The 18,598-nt window shown below is 39.5% G+C and overlaps 1 protein-coding gene across 1 annotated transcript in view; it reads right to left on the bottom strand.

The window, feature by feature from the left end:
* MRPS9 (mitochondrial ribosomal protein S9) overlaps nt 1-17,925 on the bottom strand; it is a 64,692-nt gene extending 46,767 nt beyond the window's left edge. Inside the window, exons 1-2 of the mRNA XM_045981408.1 lie at nt 17,756-17,925; nt 5,970-6,149 (exon numbers count right to left, since the gene is read on the bottom strand). Of these exons, the coding sequence (XP_045837364.1) occupies nt 5,970-6,149; nt 17,756-17,890 (315 nt within the window). The 5' untranslated portion in view covers nt 17,891-17,925. The remainder of the gene's footprint in view (nt 1-5,969; nt 6,150-17,755) is intronic.
* Between the last annotated feature and the right edge of the window lie 673 nt (nt 17,926-18,598).

Consider the following 18,598-nt stretch of genomic DNA (forward strand, 5'->3'; position numbering starts at 1 on the left):
CAGGGTATCAGCTTAACAACCACACTAAAAGGAAAATCCTGAGGCACTGTAAGGTTAAATTAAACTCACTGTACTCTACTAACAAGGTTGGGGAGAACCCTATTTTAGAAAACATTACCCAAAAAATTAATCTTTGAAAGTGTGGAAAAACAGACTTTGCATATAGGAAGACCTTGTACAGCTCTGGCTTCCTATTTATAACAATAAATAGCAGTCCCATAATGTTTTTCTAAAGACTGAATGTGGCAATGTAAATCAGGCTCCCAGATAGCATCTTGAATGTATATAGGAGGTTTTCAATACGTGGTGATATTTTTCATTACAAGTAACAATTAAAAATAGGTTTCCCTTATCTGGAAGCTTCACTTGTGTGAATATCTAATTTTCTGATCACATAAAGTAAGAGAAAAATTACTGTACCTGGTTTTAAATTCTGTATTAAAAGCCAAACACATTACAGAAAACATTACAAGCTCTAAATATAGAAAAGCAATCATGATGTTCTTCCAAAAATTACCTGGAAGCTTAAAATATTTTCCTGGTTTTGGATATCAAATTATTTGGTTTTGTCTTTGGAAATAACTAAGCACTCTGTCAGTATGAGAACACTACATAAGACTCTTTAGCTATATACTCTATTTCAGGTTATACAAACAGCCAAATCTCAAACAAAGATAAGAGTTTTGAAAACACACAAAACCAGGAACCACAATGGGTATGTCATTTTAACGCTTTGGTAAAAGTTGGCTGTCACTGTCCTCTTTTGCTTTTACATCTACTTAGATGCCAAAGAGAGCCCACTAAATTTAATAAAATGCCCAAAGAGTTCATTGATATAAAATGTGAGACTTAAGTGAGGCAGATCAGTTACTAACACAGCAGAATTACGTCACTGGTGTCAAGGAAAGGGGCTAACACTTCCTCGCAGGCATTTAGGCTGGGCAAGACAAGATCTCAACCTGTGTGCACACCACCACCTCCGGTGTCAATCACTCCACGGTACACCAATCTGCTCAACAGCACTTCCTACTGTTCTCAACACACAGTCTTCGGTGGGATGGAAGATTTGTGTGATGAAGGCAATCAGAGAACGAGTGAAGGATTCAAATTATGGTATATTTTACTTACAGCATTTAATAGTAATAGTAATAGTAATAGTAATACAACGGCACCTAAATTACCAATGTGAAAATCATACAGTGAGCCTAGGCTTTCTCAACCAGGTAAATGAATTAAATTATAGGCCATGTCGACTACCTGGAAGTTAAATCCTCTTGAAAATATTTTTTTAACAACCCAAACAAATAATTCTGATTAAAGATCCAAACACTGAACTAACCACTCCAAACAAAATACAGTTTTTAAAATGTTAAGAAAATGGTTATCTTCTCAGACAGAATTACAAAACCGTTGAACAATTCTATTTCTTTCAATGAGCTAAATATGCTCCATGTACACCCAAAAATGTAGTAAACTCAGTTGGGTAGTATGAGCCTCTTGCTCAGAACCATTACTCAGGGACACATAGGTCACAGGGAGAGGACAGACCAGTTTTAAATGCAAACAGTAATATAAAGAAAACTACCCAAAAAAATCCCAGGGCCAAATGATTTCAACCAAACATTTAGAGAATTAATACCAACTCTTCACAAACTCTTCTAAAATAGAGGAAAACACCTACCAACTCCATTGAACAAGGCCAAGTATTACCTGGATATCAAAATGAGACAGAGACACATACAAGAAAACTATAGATCAGTATCAGATGCAAAAATCACAACAAATACTATCAAACTGGGCACCTGGGTGGCTCAGTGGGTTGAAGCCTCTACCTTAAGCTCAGGTCATGATCCCAGAGTCCTGGGATTGAGCCCCCCTTGGGGCTCTCTGCTCAGCGGTGAGCCTGCTTCCTCCTCTCTCTCTGCCTGCCTCTCTGCTTACTTGTGATCTCTGTCTGTCAAATAAATAAATAAAATCTTTAAAAAAAATACTATCAAACCAAATCCAACAATACATTAAAAAAATCATTCACCACAATTAAGTGATGGATTTATTCCCAGATGCAAGGGTGGTTCAATATTCACAATCAATCAACATGATACATCACATCAATAAAAGAAAGGATAAAAGCCGTATGACCACCTCAATAGATGCAGAAAAAGTATTTAACAAAGTACAACATCCAGTCATAATAAAAGTCCTTAATAAAGTAGGTTTAGAAGGAATACACCTCAACATAATAAAGGCCATAAATGAAAACCTACAGATATCATTATACTCATCAGGGAAGAACTGAGAGCTTTTCGCCTAAGGTCAGGAGCAAGACAAGGATGTCCACTCTCACCACTTTCATTCAATATAGTACTGAAAGTTGTAGCTATAGCAATTAGACAACAGAAAGAAAAAAGGCATCCACAATTTGTAAGTAAATAGTAAAACTTCCACTATTTGTAGATGACGTAATACTACATATAGAAGACCCTAAAGACTCCACCAAAAAACTACTAGGACTGATAAATGAATTCAGTCAAGTCACAGGATACAAAGTTAATGTGCAGAAATCTGTTGGGTTTCCATATGCTGATAATGAAGCAGGAAAAAGAAAAATTATGAAAACAACCCCATGTACAACTGCATCAAAAATAATGATACCAAGGAATAAACCCAACCAAAAGGTGAAAGACCTATACCCTGAAAATTATAAAACACTGATGAACACTGATAAATTGAAGATGACACCAAGAAATGGAAAGACACTCCATGCTCATGGACTGGAATAACAAACACTGCTAAAATGTCTGTAATACCCAAAGCAATCTACACATTTAAAGCAGTCCCTATCAAAATACCGATAGCATTTTTCACAGAACTAGAACAAAAAAAATCCTAAAATTTATATGGAGCCACAAAAGACTCTGCATAGCCAAAGAAATTTTGACAAAGAAAAACAAAGCTGGGGTTATCACAAGTCCAGGCTTCAAATTATATGACAAAACTGCAGTAATCAAAACAGTAAGATACTGGCACGAAAACAGACACACAGATGGAATGGAATAGAAATCAATGGAATAGAACAGAAAACCCAGAAATAAACCCATGGCTACATGATCAATTAATCTTCAACAAAGCAGGAAAGAATATCCAATGGGAAAAAGACAGTATCTTCAACAAATGGTGTTAGGAAAACCGGACAGCCACATGCAAAAGAATAAAACCGGATTACCTTCTTTTACCATACTCAAAAATATACTCAAAATGGATTAAAGACCTAACTGTGAGAACTGAAACCATAAAAATCCTAGAAGAGAGAACACAGGCAGTAATTTCTCTGACATCGGCCATAGCACCATTTTTCTAGATATGTTTCCTGAGGCAAAGAAAACAAAAGCAAAAATAAATTGATGGCTCTACATCAAAATAAAAAACTTCGGCACAGCAAAGGAAACAATCAGCAAAACCAAAAAGCAACCTACAGGATGGGAGAAGATATTTGTAAATGACATATCTGATAAAGGATTAGTGTGTGTGTGTGGGGGGGGTTATATATATAAACACAAATGTATGTTCTTTATATCTCATATATATATTACATATAAAGATCGTACACAACTCAACACCCAAAAAGCAAATAATCCAACTAACAATCAGCAGAAGACATGAACAGACATTCCTTGAAATAAGACATCCAGATGGCCAATAGACACGTGAAGAGATGCTCCAACATTACTCGTTATCAGGGAAATGCAAATCAAAACTACAATATGTCACCTCACACCTGTCTGAATGGCTAAAATCAACAACACAAGAAACAATAGGTGTTGACAAGGATGTGGAGAAAAAGGAACTCGTGCACTGTTGGTGGGAACGCGAATTGGTGTAGCCACCGTGAAAACAGTATGGAGGTTCCTTAAAAAGTTAAAAATAGGGGCGCCTGGGTGGCTCAGCGGGTTAAAGCCTCTGCCTTCGGCTCAGGTCATGATCCCAGGGTCCTGGGATCGAGCCCCGCATCGGGCTCTCTGCTTGGCTGGGAGCCTGCTTCCTCCTCTCTCTCTCTCTGCCTGCCTCTCTGCCTACTTGTAATCTCTATCTGTCAAATAAATAAATCTTTAAAAAAAAAAAAAAGTTAAAAATAGAACCACCCAGTGATCTAGCAATCATACTACTGAGTATTTACCAAACAAAGAACAGAAAACCAAAAACCAAAAACACTAATTCAAAGGGATACATACATCCCTGTGTTTATGACAGCATTACTTAGAATAGCCAAATCACAGCAGCAGTCCAAATATCGCGTGCGCACACGCACATACGCGCACATATATATCTCCGCACTGGAATATTATTCAGTCATAAAAAAGAATGAAACCTTCCCATTTGCAATGACATGGATGGAGATAGAGTGTAATGCTGAGTGAAAGAAGTCAGAGATAAACAAATACGATATGATTTCACTCATGTGGAATTTAGGAAACCAAAAAAAAACACAAAAACAAACAAAAAACCCCACAAAACACGCGCAAAGGAAAAAAAAGAGAGAGAGAGAGAGAGAGAAACCAAGAAGTAGACCCTAAACTATACAGAACAAACTGATAGTTATCAGAGGGGAGGGGCTGGAGGGGCTGGGTGAACTAGGTGATGGAGATTAAGGAGCGCACTTGTGGTGATGAGCACTGGGTGATGTGTGGAAGTGTGCAACCACTATATAGTATACCTGAAACTAACACCACATTGCACATTAACTATACTGGAATTCAAAATAAAATTGTAAAAAGTTAGAACAAACTCCAAAGTGGTTAAATTTTAAGTACCTTTGCTAGGTATGTTGGGATGTCTGACAAAAAGTATTATTTTTTTTAAATTTTTTTTTTAAAGATTTTATTTATTTATTTGACAGACAGAGATCAGAAGTAGAGAGGCAGGCAGAGAGAGAGAGAGGAGGAAGCAGGCTTCCCGCCAAGGAGCCCGATGCGGGGCTCGATCCCGGACCCTGGGATCATGACCTGAGGGAAAGGCAGAGGTTTTAACCCACTGAGCCACCCAGGCGCCCCTTTTAATTTTTTTTTTTAAAGATAAAAGTATTATTTATTATTACTACTTTTATCAGGGTTAGAACAACTCAAAAGTGGAATAATAGGGCGCCTGGGTGGCTCAGTGGGTTAAGCCGCTGCCTTCGGCTCAGGTCATGATCTCAGGGTTCTGGGATCGAGTCCCGCATCGGGCTCTCTGCTCAGCGGCGAGCCTGCTTCCTCCTCTCTCTCTGCCTGCCTCTCTGCCTACTTGTGATCTCTATCTGTCAAATAAATAAAATCTTTAAAAAAAAAAGAAGGTGGAATAATAACAGAGTTCTAACTTTAATTCTCAAATCATTTAGAACATGTCCTGACTTTGAAAATTCAAATATATAGTTAAGATAATAAAAAACACTCAACTCAGGTTTACTTATGGGATTTCTGTAAACTTCACTATATTTTCATCACCATCTGTTTTACCATTTTGTAAGAAAGCTGAGTTTAAGCCTCCACAATAGGATACATGTTTCCAAATTGAGTATGAGCATTCACAGTGGCTCCTAAGACCCTGAATCAAGAAAATTATCCATTTCTGATTAAAATCTAAAACTCGCTATGCTTCATAATGCTTAAAATACAAAGTAGCATCTCTCTTTGAAACCTTGGTTCCAACCTGGAATGCATAGTGGTATTTGTCCTTATTCTGACAGTTTGATTAAAACTGACACAGAGCTAGTGGCACCTGGGGTAGCACAGTCGGTTAAGACAAAACTCTTGGTTTTGTCTCAGGTCGTGATCCCAGGGTCATGAGATCGAGCCCTGCCTCAGGCTCCCAGCCCAGCACAGTGTCCGCTTAAACTTTCCCTCACTCTCTGCCCCTCCCCGCTAGAATGCTCTCTCTCTCCCTCTAAAATAAATAAATCATAAAGAAACTCTACAGCAATTACTTTCCCAACTTACATCAATGTCCTCTTGCGTGAAAGTTTCTGGATCTTCTCCCATCATGTTGGCTAAATGTCTCTTTCCGATGTTGAACTCTTCAATTTGCTTTTTAATAAAATCCACTGTGTAACTTTCACGTCTTAAGGCTGCAACATTTTTCTTTGTTGTTACACCTGTGGTGTGCCTTAGCCTTAATATCTAGCAGAAAATATAAACAAAAAGAGAAAAGGTTTTAAATTAAAGAATTATCTTTAGGCCACCATCTCTAAATAAAACAGGATGTTCAAACAGTTCTCTTTATTATAGTACTCAGTTGGCAAGAGTCTGGAAACAGGTAAAAAGGATTGTTAAGAAAGCCACTGGAAATTGTACTCCACTCAAAAGTTTGCTTTTAAAAGCCTCTGCTTACTGTTTAAACTACTGGCATTTCAACACATTAAAACCCCCCAAACCCCAAATACGTAAGTGATATGCTAACTCCTCATCTACTACAAACATCCACATTTGATACCGCTTGGCCAGTGTCAACTAGTTGTGATATGTGACACACAGGCAATGAAAAGTAAAATGACACTCCCTCAAAAAGAGGCAAATGCACACGGAGACGAACAGAGCAGGCAGAAGACAAGAGAAGGAAGAAGCATGTACTGGGGGACAGCACACTTTGGCGATTGGTAGTCACCTTGTTGTAAAGTACAAACATGGCCCATCTTTCAGGGCCTTAAAATAATAGCTTAGCTTAGCTTGAGACTATTCTGTGGTCCTTTGATACAGCGAAGAAACCGCTTCACTAAGTACTGACAAGATTTATCATTAACTTGGTTCAATACACTAACTTACAGACATAAGGGCTTTCCCATCCTTTTAAACTATCAGTAATGATACCACAATTGTGGCTGTTGATCCTTTTACATTGTAGCACTAGGAATTTCCCCTCAAGGCATTAATAGTTCACCTATAATAAAGGGTGCTAAAGAACCAGAAAAATGTTTTCAAATGACTGTTCAGCCACATTCAGTGGCTGAATATAACTAGAACAGATATCTGGTCCTGGCTTTTCTCAAAATCTTAATCTGTGATTCTCTACTTTCATCCCAGCCTCAACAATTTTAAACACTCTTAAGCAATTCAGACCTTAAGAACTGTAATTCTTAGTAACTCCTTCACTTCCCTTTTTATTAACATAAATTTTCTCTTGCACATACCATCACCAACACCATCCCTGTCATCCATTCCCTGACACTTTGAGAACCAGAGATTTAAGTAACTGTAATAATTTGTCACCACAGCAACAATAAAAAGCAGAAGAAAAAATACAGGACAAATATTACAAAACCCTATTAATAGTAAAAATTATGTTCTTAAATGCTCACAAATTAAAACAGTGATAAAATGATTTCTTGTTACTCTTAAATAAGATAGGGCAATTTAAAATTCCATGAAACCATATAGTTGATTTTTCCTCAGGGGAGCACAAAGGAGTTTCTCTCTTTATATTATTAATCAAGAATCTTCCTTTTTTAACATTTTATTTATTTGAGAGAGAGAGTGAGAGAGAGAGAGAGAGAGAGAGAGGGAGCACGAACAGGGGGAGGGTCAGAGGGAGAAGCAGGCTCCTAGCCGAGCAGCGAGCCTGATGTGGGACTTGATCCCAGCACCCTGGGATGATAACCTAACAGATGCTTAACTGACTGAGCCATCCAGGCGTTCCATTAATTGAGAATCTTAAGATGCTTTATAAATATACAGTGTCACTATCAATTAGTAAAACACGACCCAAACTTGCTTACGTACAGTGAGTACACCCCTGCTACCTTTCCCCACTGCCGGTGCCGACAGCACCAAATCCTCATTATGAGTTGTGCCATCTTACTCTATTTTTACTTTTTCCAGGGTTTGCTTCTGTTTTTTTTTTTTTAATGACTTCATGTTTTCTTTGAACATGGGAAGGTGTTGCTTCCCATGTTCAAAGCGAAGAGAAAATGCCTGCCTGCCCCAAGAATCACGGCAAAGCTGTGGATTTGGAGGAGAAAGCCGCTGTCACTAGTAGAGGTGATTTCCCCCAATGTTCCCCTGCCAAAAGGATGATTATGAGGCTGGTTTCGTAAGTCATATGACAAAAATGTTTTTGTCCATAGCTAAAAGAATCCATTCATAATACAGGTAAGCCTACTACACTTTCCACCAATCACCAACCACAGCCCTCAGGAGAAATGAGTCTCCCAGCGAATACGGGAGAGTTCCCCTCACTGAAGTAATGAGTTCTAAAGGAAGAGTAAGATTAGGAGGAAAGTGATGAGTTCAATTTGGGCATGACAAGTTTGAGACACTTGATGGGCATCTCGGGAGAGATAGGTGTCCTCGAGGCAGATGGCTCTGTGGGTGTGTACACAGGAGAGACTGGAGCTGGAGATGCTGTCTTGTTAATAATCAGCATGAGACATGATGTGACCATGTAAGTAGGGGAAATGGCAGGCATTAGTGTTAGAAAAAGAAACATCTATTTTACTAGGCAAAGAAACAACACAGTTTGTGAGGAAAAGCAGACAGAAAGGTAAAATTACTTATGTATTTTGGCCATTATTTTTATGAAACAGGACAAGAGATGAGTCTGCAGAGTTAAGTGGGAGGACAGATTTGATGGACTGAATACTTCATATTCAAAGAGCGATGATACAGTGGTTGTAAAGTAAACAGAACAATTAAAGGAAGAAAATAAGAAAAAAAAATTAAAGCACCTCTTTATACTGGATGTGGGCCAGGAGAATAATACCAAAGAAACAGTTATGAATCTATATCCATACAACAGCTACAATATTTTATTAATTATCTTCCTGTTTCCTATATACTTCCTTTGTATGTTTCAGTGGTACATTCAATGTACTAATTAGTTCAGAAGAGTTCTATCATAAGGCAAATTGTACCCTTCAAATTTAAAGTGTTCCATTCTCAGGCAGTACTTTTACCTTGAATTTAATTGCTGAATCACAATATTGCAACTCTTTCAAACTTCTCTTTGCCTTTTCCTGGAATATCACTGCCCATTTTTTTCATTTAAATTTTGAATCACTTCAGGTTTTGAGTCCATCTGACTTTTTTAATACATGAGAATATCCTATTTAAATGGACTTAATAGATAGTCTCATTTTTTCATCTTATTTTGTCTTTATTGTTTTTATGTTTTCATTCCTGTTTTCTTTCTTTTGCTAGATGGTCTATAGTTTTTTATATTTGTCTTTTGATCTGGCAATTTAAATACCAAACAGCCTACTTTGATTTTAATAATGATCACCTATATGTCTCTTAATAAAATGTTTAAATTATTTCTCCTACTTCAGGAAGTAATACTCATTGAATTCTCACTTATTGTTTACTTCTTTGACCATAGAAATTATCTGTTTTTCTGTCCTCCAACCATATCAGCTTCTCTCAGTCTAATTTCTTATCCCTTTGTTCTGCATCCTGTATGATTTTTATCATTTTATGATTTGGGTTTTTTTTTTTTTTTGTTTTCTGCAGTGTTAATTCTGCAGCCACTCTGAATTTTTAGCTTCTTAAATCACTGGTCTATCTCCAAAAATCTTTCCTTAACTGTTTCTTTAATTGTATCTTGTCTTATGGCTTATTTCACACAGTTCACCCTCTCTCAACCTTTTAAGAATGTCCCTGACAGTGTGAAGCAGTTATAGTAAAATAATTCTTCCATTTGTTGAACAAATTTCCTTTGTGTTTTCTTCATCTCTCTCTCCCACACTGTTCCTTTTCTTTTGTTCCAATAACACTTCAGTATCACCTCAAGCAAGAGAGTTGGTTTTGTCTTGAGGATTCATTTCTTCACTTGATTTAAAATTATCTTGTATCTATATTCTTCAGACTTTGTGACATGTGGTGGTTTTCTTAGTTTTAATATAAATGAGACTTAAAAAACTGTAAATTTTTTATTGTTCACGTTAGAAAGAAGTTTTTGTTTTTTTTTTAAAAAGCCCCCACTTTGCTATATTTCACAAAATCTCTTTAGGATCTTTAAGATCTTTTCAAAGACATTTGTATACACTGTGGGAGAATATGACACTCTGGAAATTCCTATTTATTATAAAGCCATACAGCATCAATGCCACACTACTGAATAGATTTATAAATGTTCTAAATTATTCCAGCAATGATTCACACAAAAATATTTACATTCAAAAGAGTCCGTTATTCATTAGTACAATCCATTAAGTAAGATGAGGCTGAATGTGAATCAACTAGATCTTCAGCTAGGAACAGCCAGAATTCCTGGAGAGAACATGCTTTGCCGATTAAGTACAAATCCTCAACAAAATTTTCTACAGGTTCTACTTCCAACTGAAAAGCTATGACAGGGAATTTTTCTCACACTTTGTTTTTAGGGACTGGTATAGATACAACTTGACAGATTTGTTTCTTTTTTAAGATAATCAGTGGGTCAGACAACTATAATTTCAATCAAGCAGGTTGCCAAAGAAGCAGACACATCCTGACAGAGCAGTGATGTCCCAAATTTGGCCAAATGCCAGTGCCACACACTACTTTCATGATATTACAAGTATTAAGGAGTTTCCTTTTTGTTCAATTGGATAAAAATGGAACAAAGAAGAACTGCCACTAATCTGAACAGAAATGGCAAAAGAAAAAATACTTTGAGGAATTAAAAAAAAAAAGTAAAGACTCAAGTCAGATTAGAGAAAACATGGATAGAAATAATATAAGGACATCAAGAGAGAAAGGATAGTAACCTTTTTGAATGAGTTTATATTTTTATCAACTAGCATTCTCTAGATGCAAGCAAAAGAAAATGACTTTGCTTAAGCAAAGGAGACATTTCTTAGAAGACGAAGAGGGGCCCAGGACTATACTTGAAGCAGGCAGCTAAAAACAGGAACTCTAATGATACATAACACATTCAAGAAGTCTGTGGCCATTAAGATAAAATGCTATTCCAACTTTCCTTAGCTCTTTGCTCAAGATCTCACCAGCGGGACTATCTAATGAGGTTACCTTGGGTCAGATGCCCCAGATTACAGTTTCTTCCCCCATTGTATCTAGTGGGGAGAACTCATTCCTCCTGAGAAAACAGGAATGCCTGGTGAAAGGGAAATAGACACCAGTTTAAACGAATAAGGAAATCTACTACACTACTTGAGCAAAATTTCACCATTTATATTCTTTCCACAAAGTTATAAACTTAGAGCCTTAACATACTTCCCAATCAAATGAAATATAGGGGCTTTGCTTGAATTGTGCTTTAAACAAACCAACTATAAAAATTTATTGCTGGGGGCGCCTGGGTTGCTCAGTGGTTAAGTCTCTGCCTTCGGCTCAGGTCATGATCTCAGGGTCCTGGGATCGAGTCCCACATCGGGCTCTCTGCTCCGCGGGAAGCCTGCTTCCTCCTCTCTCTCTCTCTCTCTCTCTCTCTCTGCCTGCCTTTCTGCCTACTTGTGATCTCTGTCAAATAAATAAAATATTAAAAAAATTATTGCTGGGAAAACCAGAAAAATTTGAACATGGAACAGGTAACAGATGATATTAAAATTATTGTTCCTTCTGTCAGATATTTGCATAGTGGCATAGAAGCTATGTGTTGTTGTTGTTGTTGTTGTTTAAGATTTATTTATTTATTTGAAAGAGATAGCATAAGCAGAAGGTGGGGCAGAGAAAGAGAAGTAGACTCCCTGCTGAGCAGGCAGCTGGATGCAGGGACTCCACCCCAGGACCCTGAGATCAGGACCCAAGTGAAGGCAGATGCTTAACCAACTGTGGCACCCAGGTGCCCCCATGTTGTTGTTTTTTTTTTTCCTTTTAAAAACTGCCTGTTAGAGATGCACATTCAAGTGTGTTTGTGTGTGTGTGTGTGTGTGTATAGATGGGGAAGTGTGAGATTTATATAAAAGCTCACAGGAAAAAAAGGTAGGGAGACGGATGAAACAGGATTGGAAAACAGTTAACAATTATTGAAGCTGGCTGACTTATACACAGGGTTCATTATAGTATTCTATTTTTATAAATGCCTGACAGAACACGCTTTATTTTTCATAATAAAATTCTAAAAAGTAAGCTATTTTACAAGTTCATTTGATAAATTTGGGCAAATACTATGGGCCAGGCTATCTACAGAATTTTAACAGAAATACCTGTCAAGCAGAACTGAGTTGGTGTTAAAATAAGAACACTGCCATACGAAGTATGGTCAAATTGCAGTTTTCTTACCAATCTATCTGGCAAAAAGGAGTGTGGCAGGTGTTCACATGTATACACACATGTACACATGCACATATCCCTATCTGTAAGAACCCTTCACAAGTTCAAATTCAGGAAATGAATGAGCACCTAGGAGGTATCTATGGGCACTGTACTAGGTATCAGAATAGGGATACGAAGGTTATGCTATTTATCTCAAGAGGTTACAGCTGTAGGGGAAAGACCTAAACACACAAGACACTTAGTTCATAAAAAAGAAGTAATAAAAAAGAAGTAAATGTGTCTCTTTCATAGTTGCAGACAGCTTCCAATGGCTCCCAGTAATTCTACCATTGGTATTCTTTTTTTTTTTTTTTAAAGATTTTATTTATTTATTTGACAGGGATCACAAGCAGGCAGAGAGACAGGCGGGGGGGGGGGGGGGGGGGGAGGAGGAGGCCCCCTGCCGAGCAGAGAGCCCAACCCAGGATCCGGAGACCATGACCCGAGTCAGTGACAAAGGCTTAACCCACTGACCCACCCAGCCCCCCCCCATTGGTATTATTCCTGTTGTTCAATCTCCTCCCCTTGAGCGTGGGCTTCTGTAACTTGCTTGAGTAACCTCTTTCTAATGACCAGAATATTACTAAAGTGACACAATGTCACCTTTAAGATTATGCAACAAAAAGACTCTGCTCCCTCTTTTTCTACCCTGTCCTAATCAACCTGATGGAAGCCAGATGTGGTATGCTGTTCTACAGAGACCCACGTGACAAGATCTGAGGGTGGCCTCCAGCCAACAGCCCATCCAACAGCCTGCAGGATATGAATCCCGCTAACACCCACAATAAACAAACTGGGAGGAAGATTTCCACCCTCCAGCCTTGAGACAATTGGAGCCACAGCCAACACCTGGAATGCTACGTTATGGGTGACCCGGAAGGAAAACCCAGCAAAGCTGTGCCTGCAATCCTGACCCACAGAAACCATGAAATAGCAAACGTCTGCTGTTTATAAGGTGCAGAATTTGGGGGTAACTTGTTAGGCAGCAATAAGTAACTAATTAATTCATCATCCTACTTACAACAATGAAGCACAATACAAGTAGATTTAGTACTTTAACTCTATCCTTAAAAGGACAGGATGAGATCTCAAAAAAAACCCTTATCCCATCAAACGGGTTTTAATTTCCATTGCTAATAAAATAGGATTTTTAAAAAATTCAAAAGTTACCTAGGGGAAACATAACCAATTTACAGAGCTGCAGACAGCATTTGATACAAATGGAAGTCAATTTTTAATTTCAAAGAGTTTTTAAGCAATTTATCAGTAAACTTTATTAAGACCCTATCATAAGGGCGCCTGGGTGGCTCAGTGGGTTGGGCCGCTGCCTTCGGCTCGGGTCATGATCTCGGGATCCTGGGATCGAGTCCCGCATCGGGCTCTCTGCTCGGCAGGGAGCCTGCTTCCCTCTCTCTCTCTCTGCCTGCCTCTCTATCTACTTGTGATCTCTCTCTGTCAAATAAATAAATAAAATCTTAAAAAAAAAAAAAAAAGACCCTATCATAAACCAGCTGTATGCTATGATAAATACAGGACATTATAATCTCTAGGCGCTCATAAGATGAGAGAAGGAAAGAACAGATACTTAAAACAAGAACGATGTTTTTACAATAAAATCAAAATACACAAGGGCTAAGCCACCAAATGTCATTGATCATTCCTTAGCAGACAGTCCGATTCAACAAAGGGGGGGGCGGGTGGTAACTGACCCAGTAAACACGGAAAATTTAAGCACTGAGTGGTAGAAAATAAAATTAAAAGGATGTATCATTGATAACTGATAATACTAGCTTTCAAAACAGGAAACTGGTCTACTGGTTTTCCTTATTATAAAAGTCAAAGGGGTGCCTAGCTGGCTCAGTCAATACAGCATGCAACTCTTGATCACCGGGATGTAAGTTCAAGCCCCATGCTGGGTGCAGAGATTATTTAAAAATAAAATCTTAAAAAAAAAAAAATCAAGGGCACCTGGGTGCCTCAGTCAGTTAAGCGTCCGACTCTTGGTTTCGCTGAGGTTATGAACTCAGAGTCCTGAGATGGAGCCCCAAGTTGGGCTCCATGCTCAGCGGGGGGTTGGGAATCTATTTGAGAATTCTCTCTCCTCTTCCTCTGACCTACCTGCCCCGTGCTCACACACACTCTCTATATATAAAATAAACAAATCTTTTTTAAAAAGCCATAAATATTTCAGAAAGCTAAATTAACACTGTTACATTATATTGATAGAGGATTTGGGAATCCATGGGTAGCCTTTGTAGGACATGACTGTCAACTGCTATAATGCCAGTGCTGCTCTCACTAGTTTAAGACAAAACAAAACAAAAAAGCCCAAGTACCTTAGTATAGCAAAACAGATCATAATCTGGACCCTGCCAAAGTTTCTTCTCTCTCACCATTCTTGCACCAATTATTATACCAATTATAACTGCTCTAACCAATTAGATGTTGCTGCTAGGTCCACTGACTCTGTAGGTCTCTGTCCCTTCTGTACCTAGTAACATCATCATAGAACAGAACACCCTCTTTTTTCATGGACCTCCTATCTGCTCCTGGAGACTGTATCATCTCCTTCGAGAAGCCGCCCACCACTCTACCCATTTCAACTCATCTGCACTAGGTACTGCACTTCTGTGCTCTTCTGTACTTTCCGCTGCAAACCTTTATGGTAAACTGTGTGTAGGTTCCTGATACTCAGGGGTTCATAACCTGAAGTTCTGCCATTCACAAATAAGATTTTCTCCTCCATCCCAAATTTGGTTCACTTAGATATTTGCAATTGTAGTGGCATTAATACAAAACATGTATACAAGATGGGTACACAAGAGAAGTCTGCTAGTGAGGGTCCCAACTAAGCACACAGGAGTCACAGTTTATTGGAACTTGTTTCTTTTTCCAGATGGCATCAGCGTTCCTCACTTTTTTGACTGTGACCCACAGTAATGACTACTATTTAGATCACCACCTAGGACACACTTATACATATAAAAAAATGCAAAAACTCTATGAGATGTATTTGATTATTATTATTCCATAGTTTTAGAAATATGGCCCTTAAGAAAAATGTAACTATGTCTTTCTTTTCCTGAGTGAGAAAGAGAGCATATTTGTGTGTGCACGGGAGTGGGGGGCAGAGCGAGAGAGGGAGAGAGAACCCTAAACAGGCTCCACCCCCCCCTCGCTTGATCCATGACCCCGAGATCTTGACCTAAGCCCAAATCGAGTTGGATGTCCAACCGACAGAGCCACCCAGGTAGCCCAAGAAAAATATAACTATTAATGTTAGATATAGAAGTGAAGGAATATTAATATTTAAGACAGACAAGCTCTGTGCCAAAAAAAAAGTTTTATGAATATCTTTAATCACATATATGGTAACAGTAAGGGTCTGAGTGGGGTCAGTTAAGTCCTTCAGTTATACGTGAGATGCGCTTCTTGTGGTAAAATATAAGCTGTGACACTACAAAGGAATTTGGAGATTCAGCAGTCTCAGGATCATCCCTGGAGAGTGCTAAGGGTCAATACTGTCTGGTAATTATTTGAAAATGATCTGTTTATGTCACAGTGCCTGACTCAAGTAAAGTGCTCAGTAAACATTTACCATATGGAGGGGGAAAAAGCTTTATTTCAATCAAGGAGATGAAAATTAAAGTAGCAAGGAGAAATCGCTGTTCACCCATCTTATTGAAAAAAATAGCTAACACCAGTAGAAAAAGGGGCACGCTCATATATCAATGATGGAGTGTGGATTGCTACTGCCTTCTTGGAAAGCTATGTGGAAATATCTATTCAAATGTAAGATGTACACATACTTTGCAACAATAAACTCCCCAAACTGGAATGCTCTTCTACACAAATAAAAGGAATAGTACCTAAGAATTATTACAGAATGTTAATATATTAATGGTAAGAAAATGGAAACAAAATAAATGGCCATCAACCATTACCACTGACACATATGTACGCATATCATAAAAAGGATCATAGAGAAAGACAGGATACACAGATTCTGGAGTCTGAGGGAGGGAAAGAAAGTTAGCACCCCTCCCACCCCACACATACACACATAAAGTGTCAGCAATGAAAACATTCTATATGCTACAGCCCCTTTTATAGCTAACTAAGCATATGCAGGGAAAATATATTCAAAAGAGATGCATGAAAAAATGAAAGTTTCAACATGTTTTCCAATAATAAAGTATTAGAGGTGCCTGGGAGGCTCAGTCAGTTAAGCATCCAACTCTTGGTTTCGGCCCAGGTCATGATCTCAGATCCTGGGATGGAGGCCCAAGTAGGGCTCCACGGCTGAGCAGGGAGTCTGCTTCTGCTTCTCCCTCACCCTCTCCGTCTGTGTCTTCCCATGCTCATGCTCTCTCTCTTTCAAATAAATAAAATCTTTTTTAAAAGTATTAAAAAATAAGTGATGGATAAATGAATAGATAGACTGGTTGGTTAAGATTAAAATATAAAAGAAAGATAATAAAAAATACACAGCATTCCTTTTTTCAATAGTTTTTATATAATACTTGACTTCTTTACAGTATTTGGAACTTGTTTATCACTTTCCCTACTTAAAACATTCACCTATTTTCCATGACATCACACTGTCTGGTTCCCCCCCTTCTTCTTTAGCATTTCATTCTCAATCTTTAGGATGTTCTTCTTTCTTGACTGCTGTCCTTCAGGACCTGTCCCTCTACTTATAACAATTCAGGACACGTTCACTAGGTGTTTAGATTCACTTCCAAGGCCTCGATTACTATCTACAAGTTAACGGAGCATTTGTAAATCATATCTCTTCTTGAACTATAAACTTGTCAATCTTTGCGCCTACTGGAAATCTTCACTTGGACATCCCAATTAAAACTGTATAATAAACATAATTACATCCAAAACTAAACTCGTTTTCTTCCCTCTCAAAACTTTTCCCTCCTTTTGAGATCCCATGTCAGCAAATGGCACCATCACCCAACTGAGTTCCGTGAAGCTAAAATCTTGGCTTCTCACCGCCCTCAGGAGTAAAGGAAATGTGAAAGTTCTGGTCTCCATCTCTCCAGAGAAAAGATGTTGGGGGAAAATTAAGAAAATAGAAACTGCACAGATGCAAGGCACTTTAAAAATCACTGTCAGTCTTATCCACTGTGACTTTCTCCAGTAAGTCTTCCAGCCTACTGCAGAAGTCCAGTTCTCATTTACCTCCCCTGGCGCGGCCCTCCTCCCCACTGGACCGAGGACAAGCCAGAAGGACCCGACCCTACACCACACCTAAGGCACGGACTCCCCTTAGCTTCGCAGCCAACTCAAGGAAGAGGGGTCGCTCTAGTTCCGTCTGCAGACAACTTCCTCACTGCACCCTACGAAAACCAGAAACAACCTCGACTGGCCGCTGCAAACCAATACCGAGTCCTCCTCTCTCAACCTCAGACCTCTACTAAATACCCCAGACCCCTAAATCCCCGTCTGAGGGCACGTGAGACGCCAGGGGAAGGTTGCGGCCGCGGCTCCACATCTTTGCGCTACACGGACCAGTGCTTCTCCCTTACCTGGAATCCAGTACCTGTCTGCAACTCAGCAGCCGCGGCTTTCCAAACGCCTTGTCTCCGGGTGAGGCTAACCCTACCTCCGAGAAAGAGCCGGTAGAAAGCTGCTGCGCCGCAGGACACACAGGGAGCCGCCATATTGGCTACCGGAGAGCGGGGTAGCGGGGCGAAGGGGCAGGGCTTGATAAGGCCTGCGCAGGCGCGGGCGGGAGCTAGGTTCCGGGGGCTGTCGGGAAGAAACAGGGGGCGTGTTCTGAGGGCCGGAGCGGCTCGTCGCTGGTTGGGTGTGTGAGCCCTCGGGGCGTGTCCGACTCCACCCCCTTGTCCGTCGTTGTCCTAAACTGCAGCGCTTGGTCACTTTCCTCTCCTGCAGCTGCTGAATTCTGCGGTTGTTTAAGTCTCGGTACGACTTTCACGAGGCTCTTCCACCAGCCCTTCCTTCCCTTGCCTGGGGCTGCACCTCGAGCCGGCTCTCCTTGAACGGCAGAACTCGCGCCACAGCGGAGGCTGCTGTTCTTGCTCACGCAAGAATGAACTCCAAGCCTTGGCTGCTATGTATGTCTTTCTACTATGGGTTTCCCCTTCTCTCTACCTTTCCACATTTGCAGGGTCCAGGGTCTCCTCCACCTGCCTCCAGCAACTGCCAAACCACTCTACCTTCCATGGCGCTCACACTTCTGTTGCTGAACTGTAACGCGCAGGCTAAACCATTCACAGATGAGGACCAAACAGCCCTGGCCGTGTTTACGCGCCTCTCCCCACAGTGTCAGCGTTAAGCCTCACTTGAAACCCAATCAGAATTAAATGCACCGTCATGGAATAAAAATGAATATACCTTGCTTTCGG

This window comes from Meles meles, chromosome 16 (genome assembly GCF_922984935.1).
Source record: "Meles meles chromosome 16, mMelMel3.1 paternal haplotype, whole genome shotgun sequence".
NCBI lineage: Eukaryota > Metazoa > Chordata > Mammalia > Carnivora > Mustelidae > Meles > Meles meles.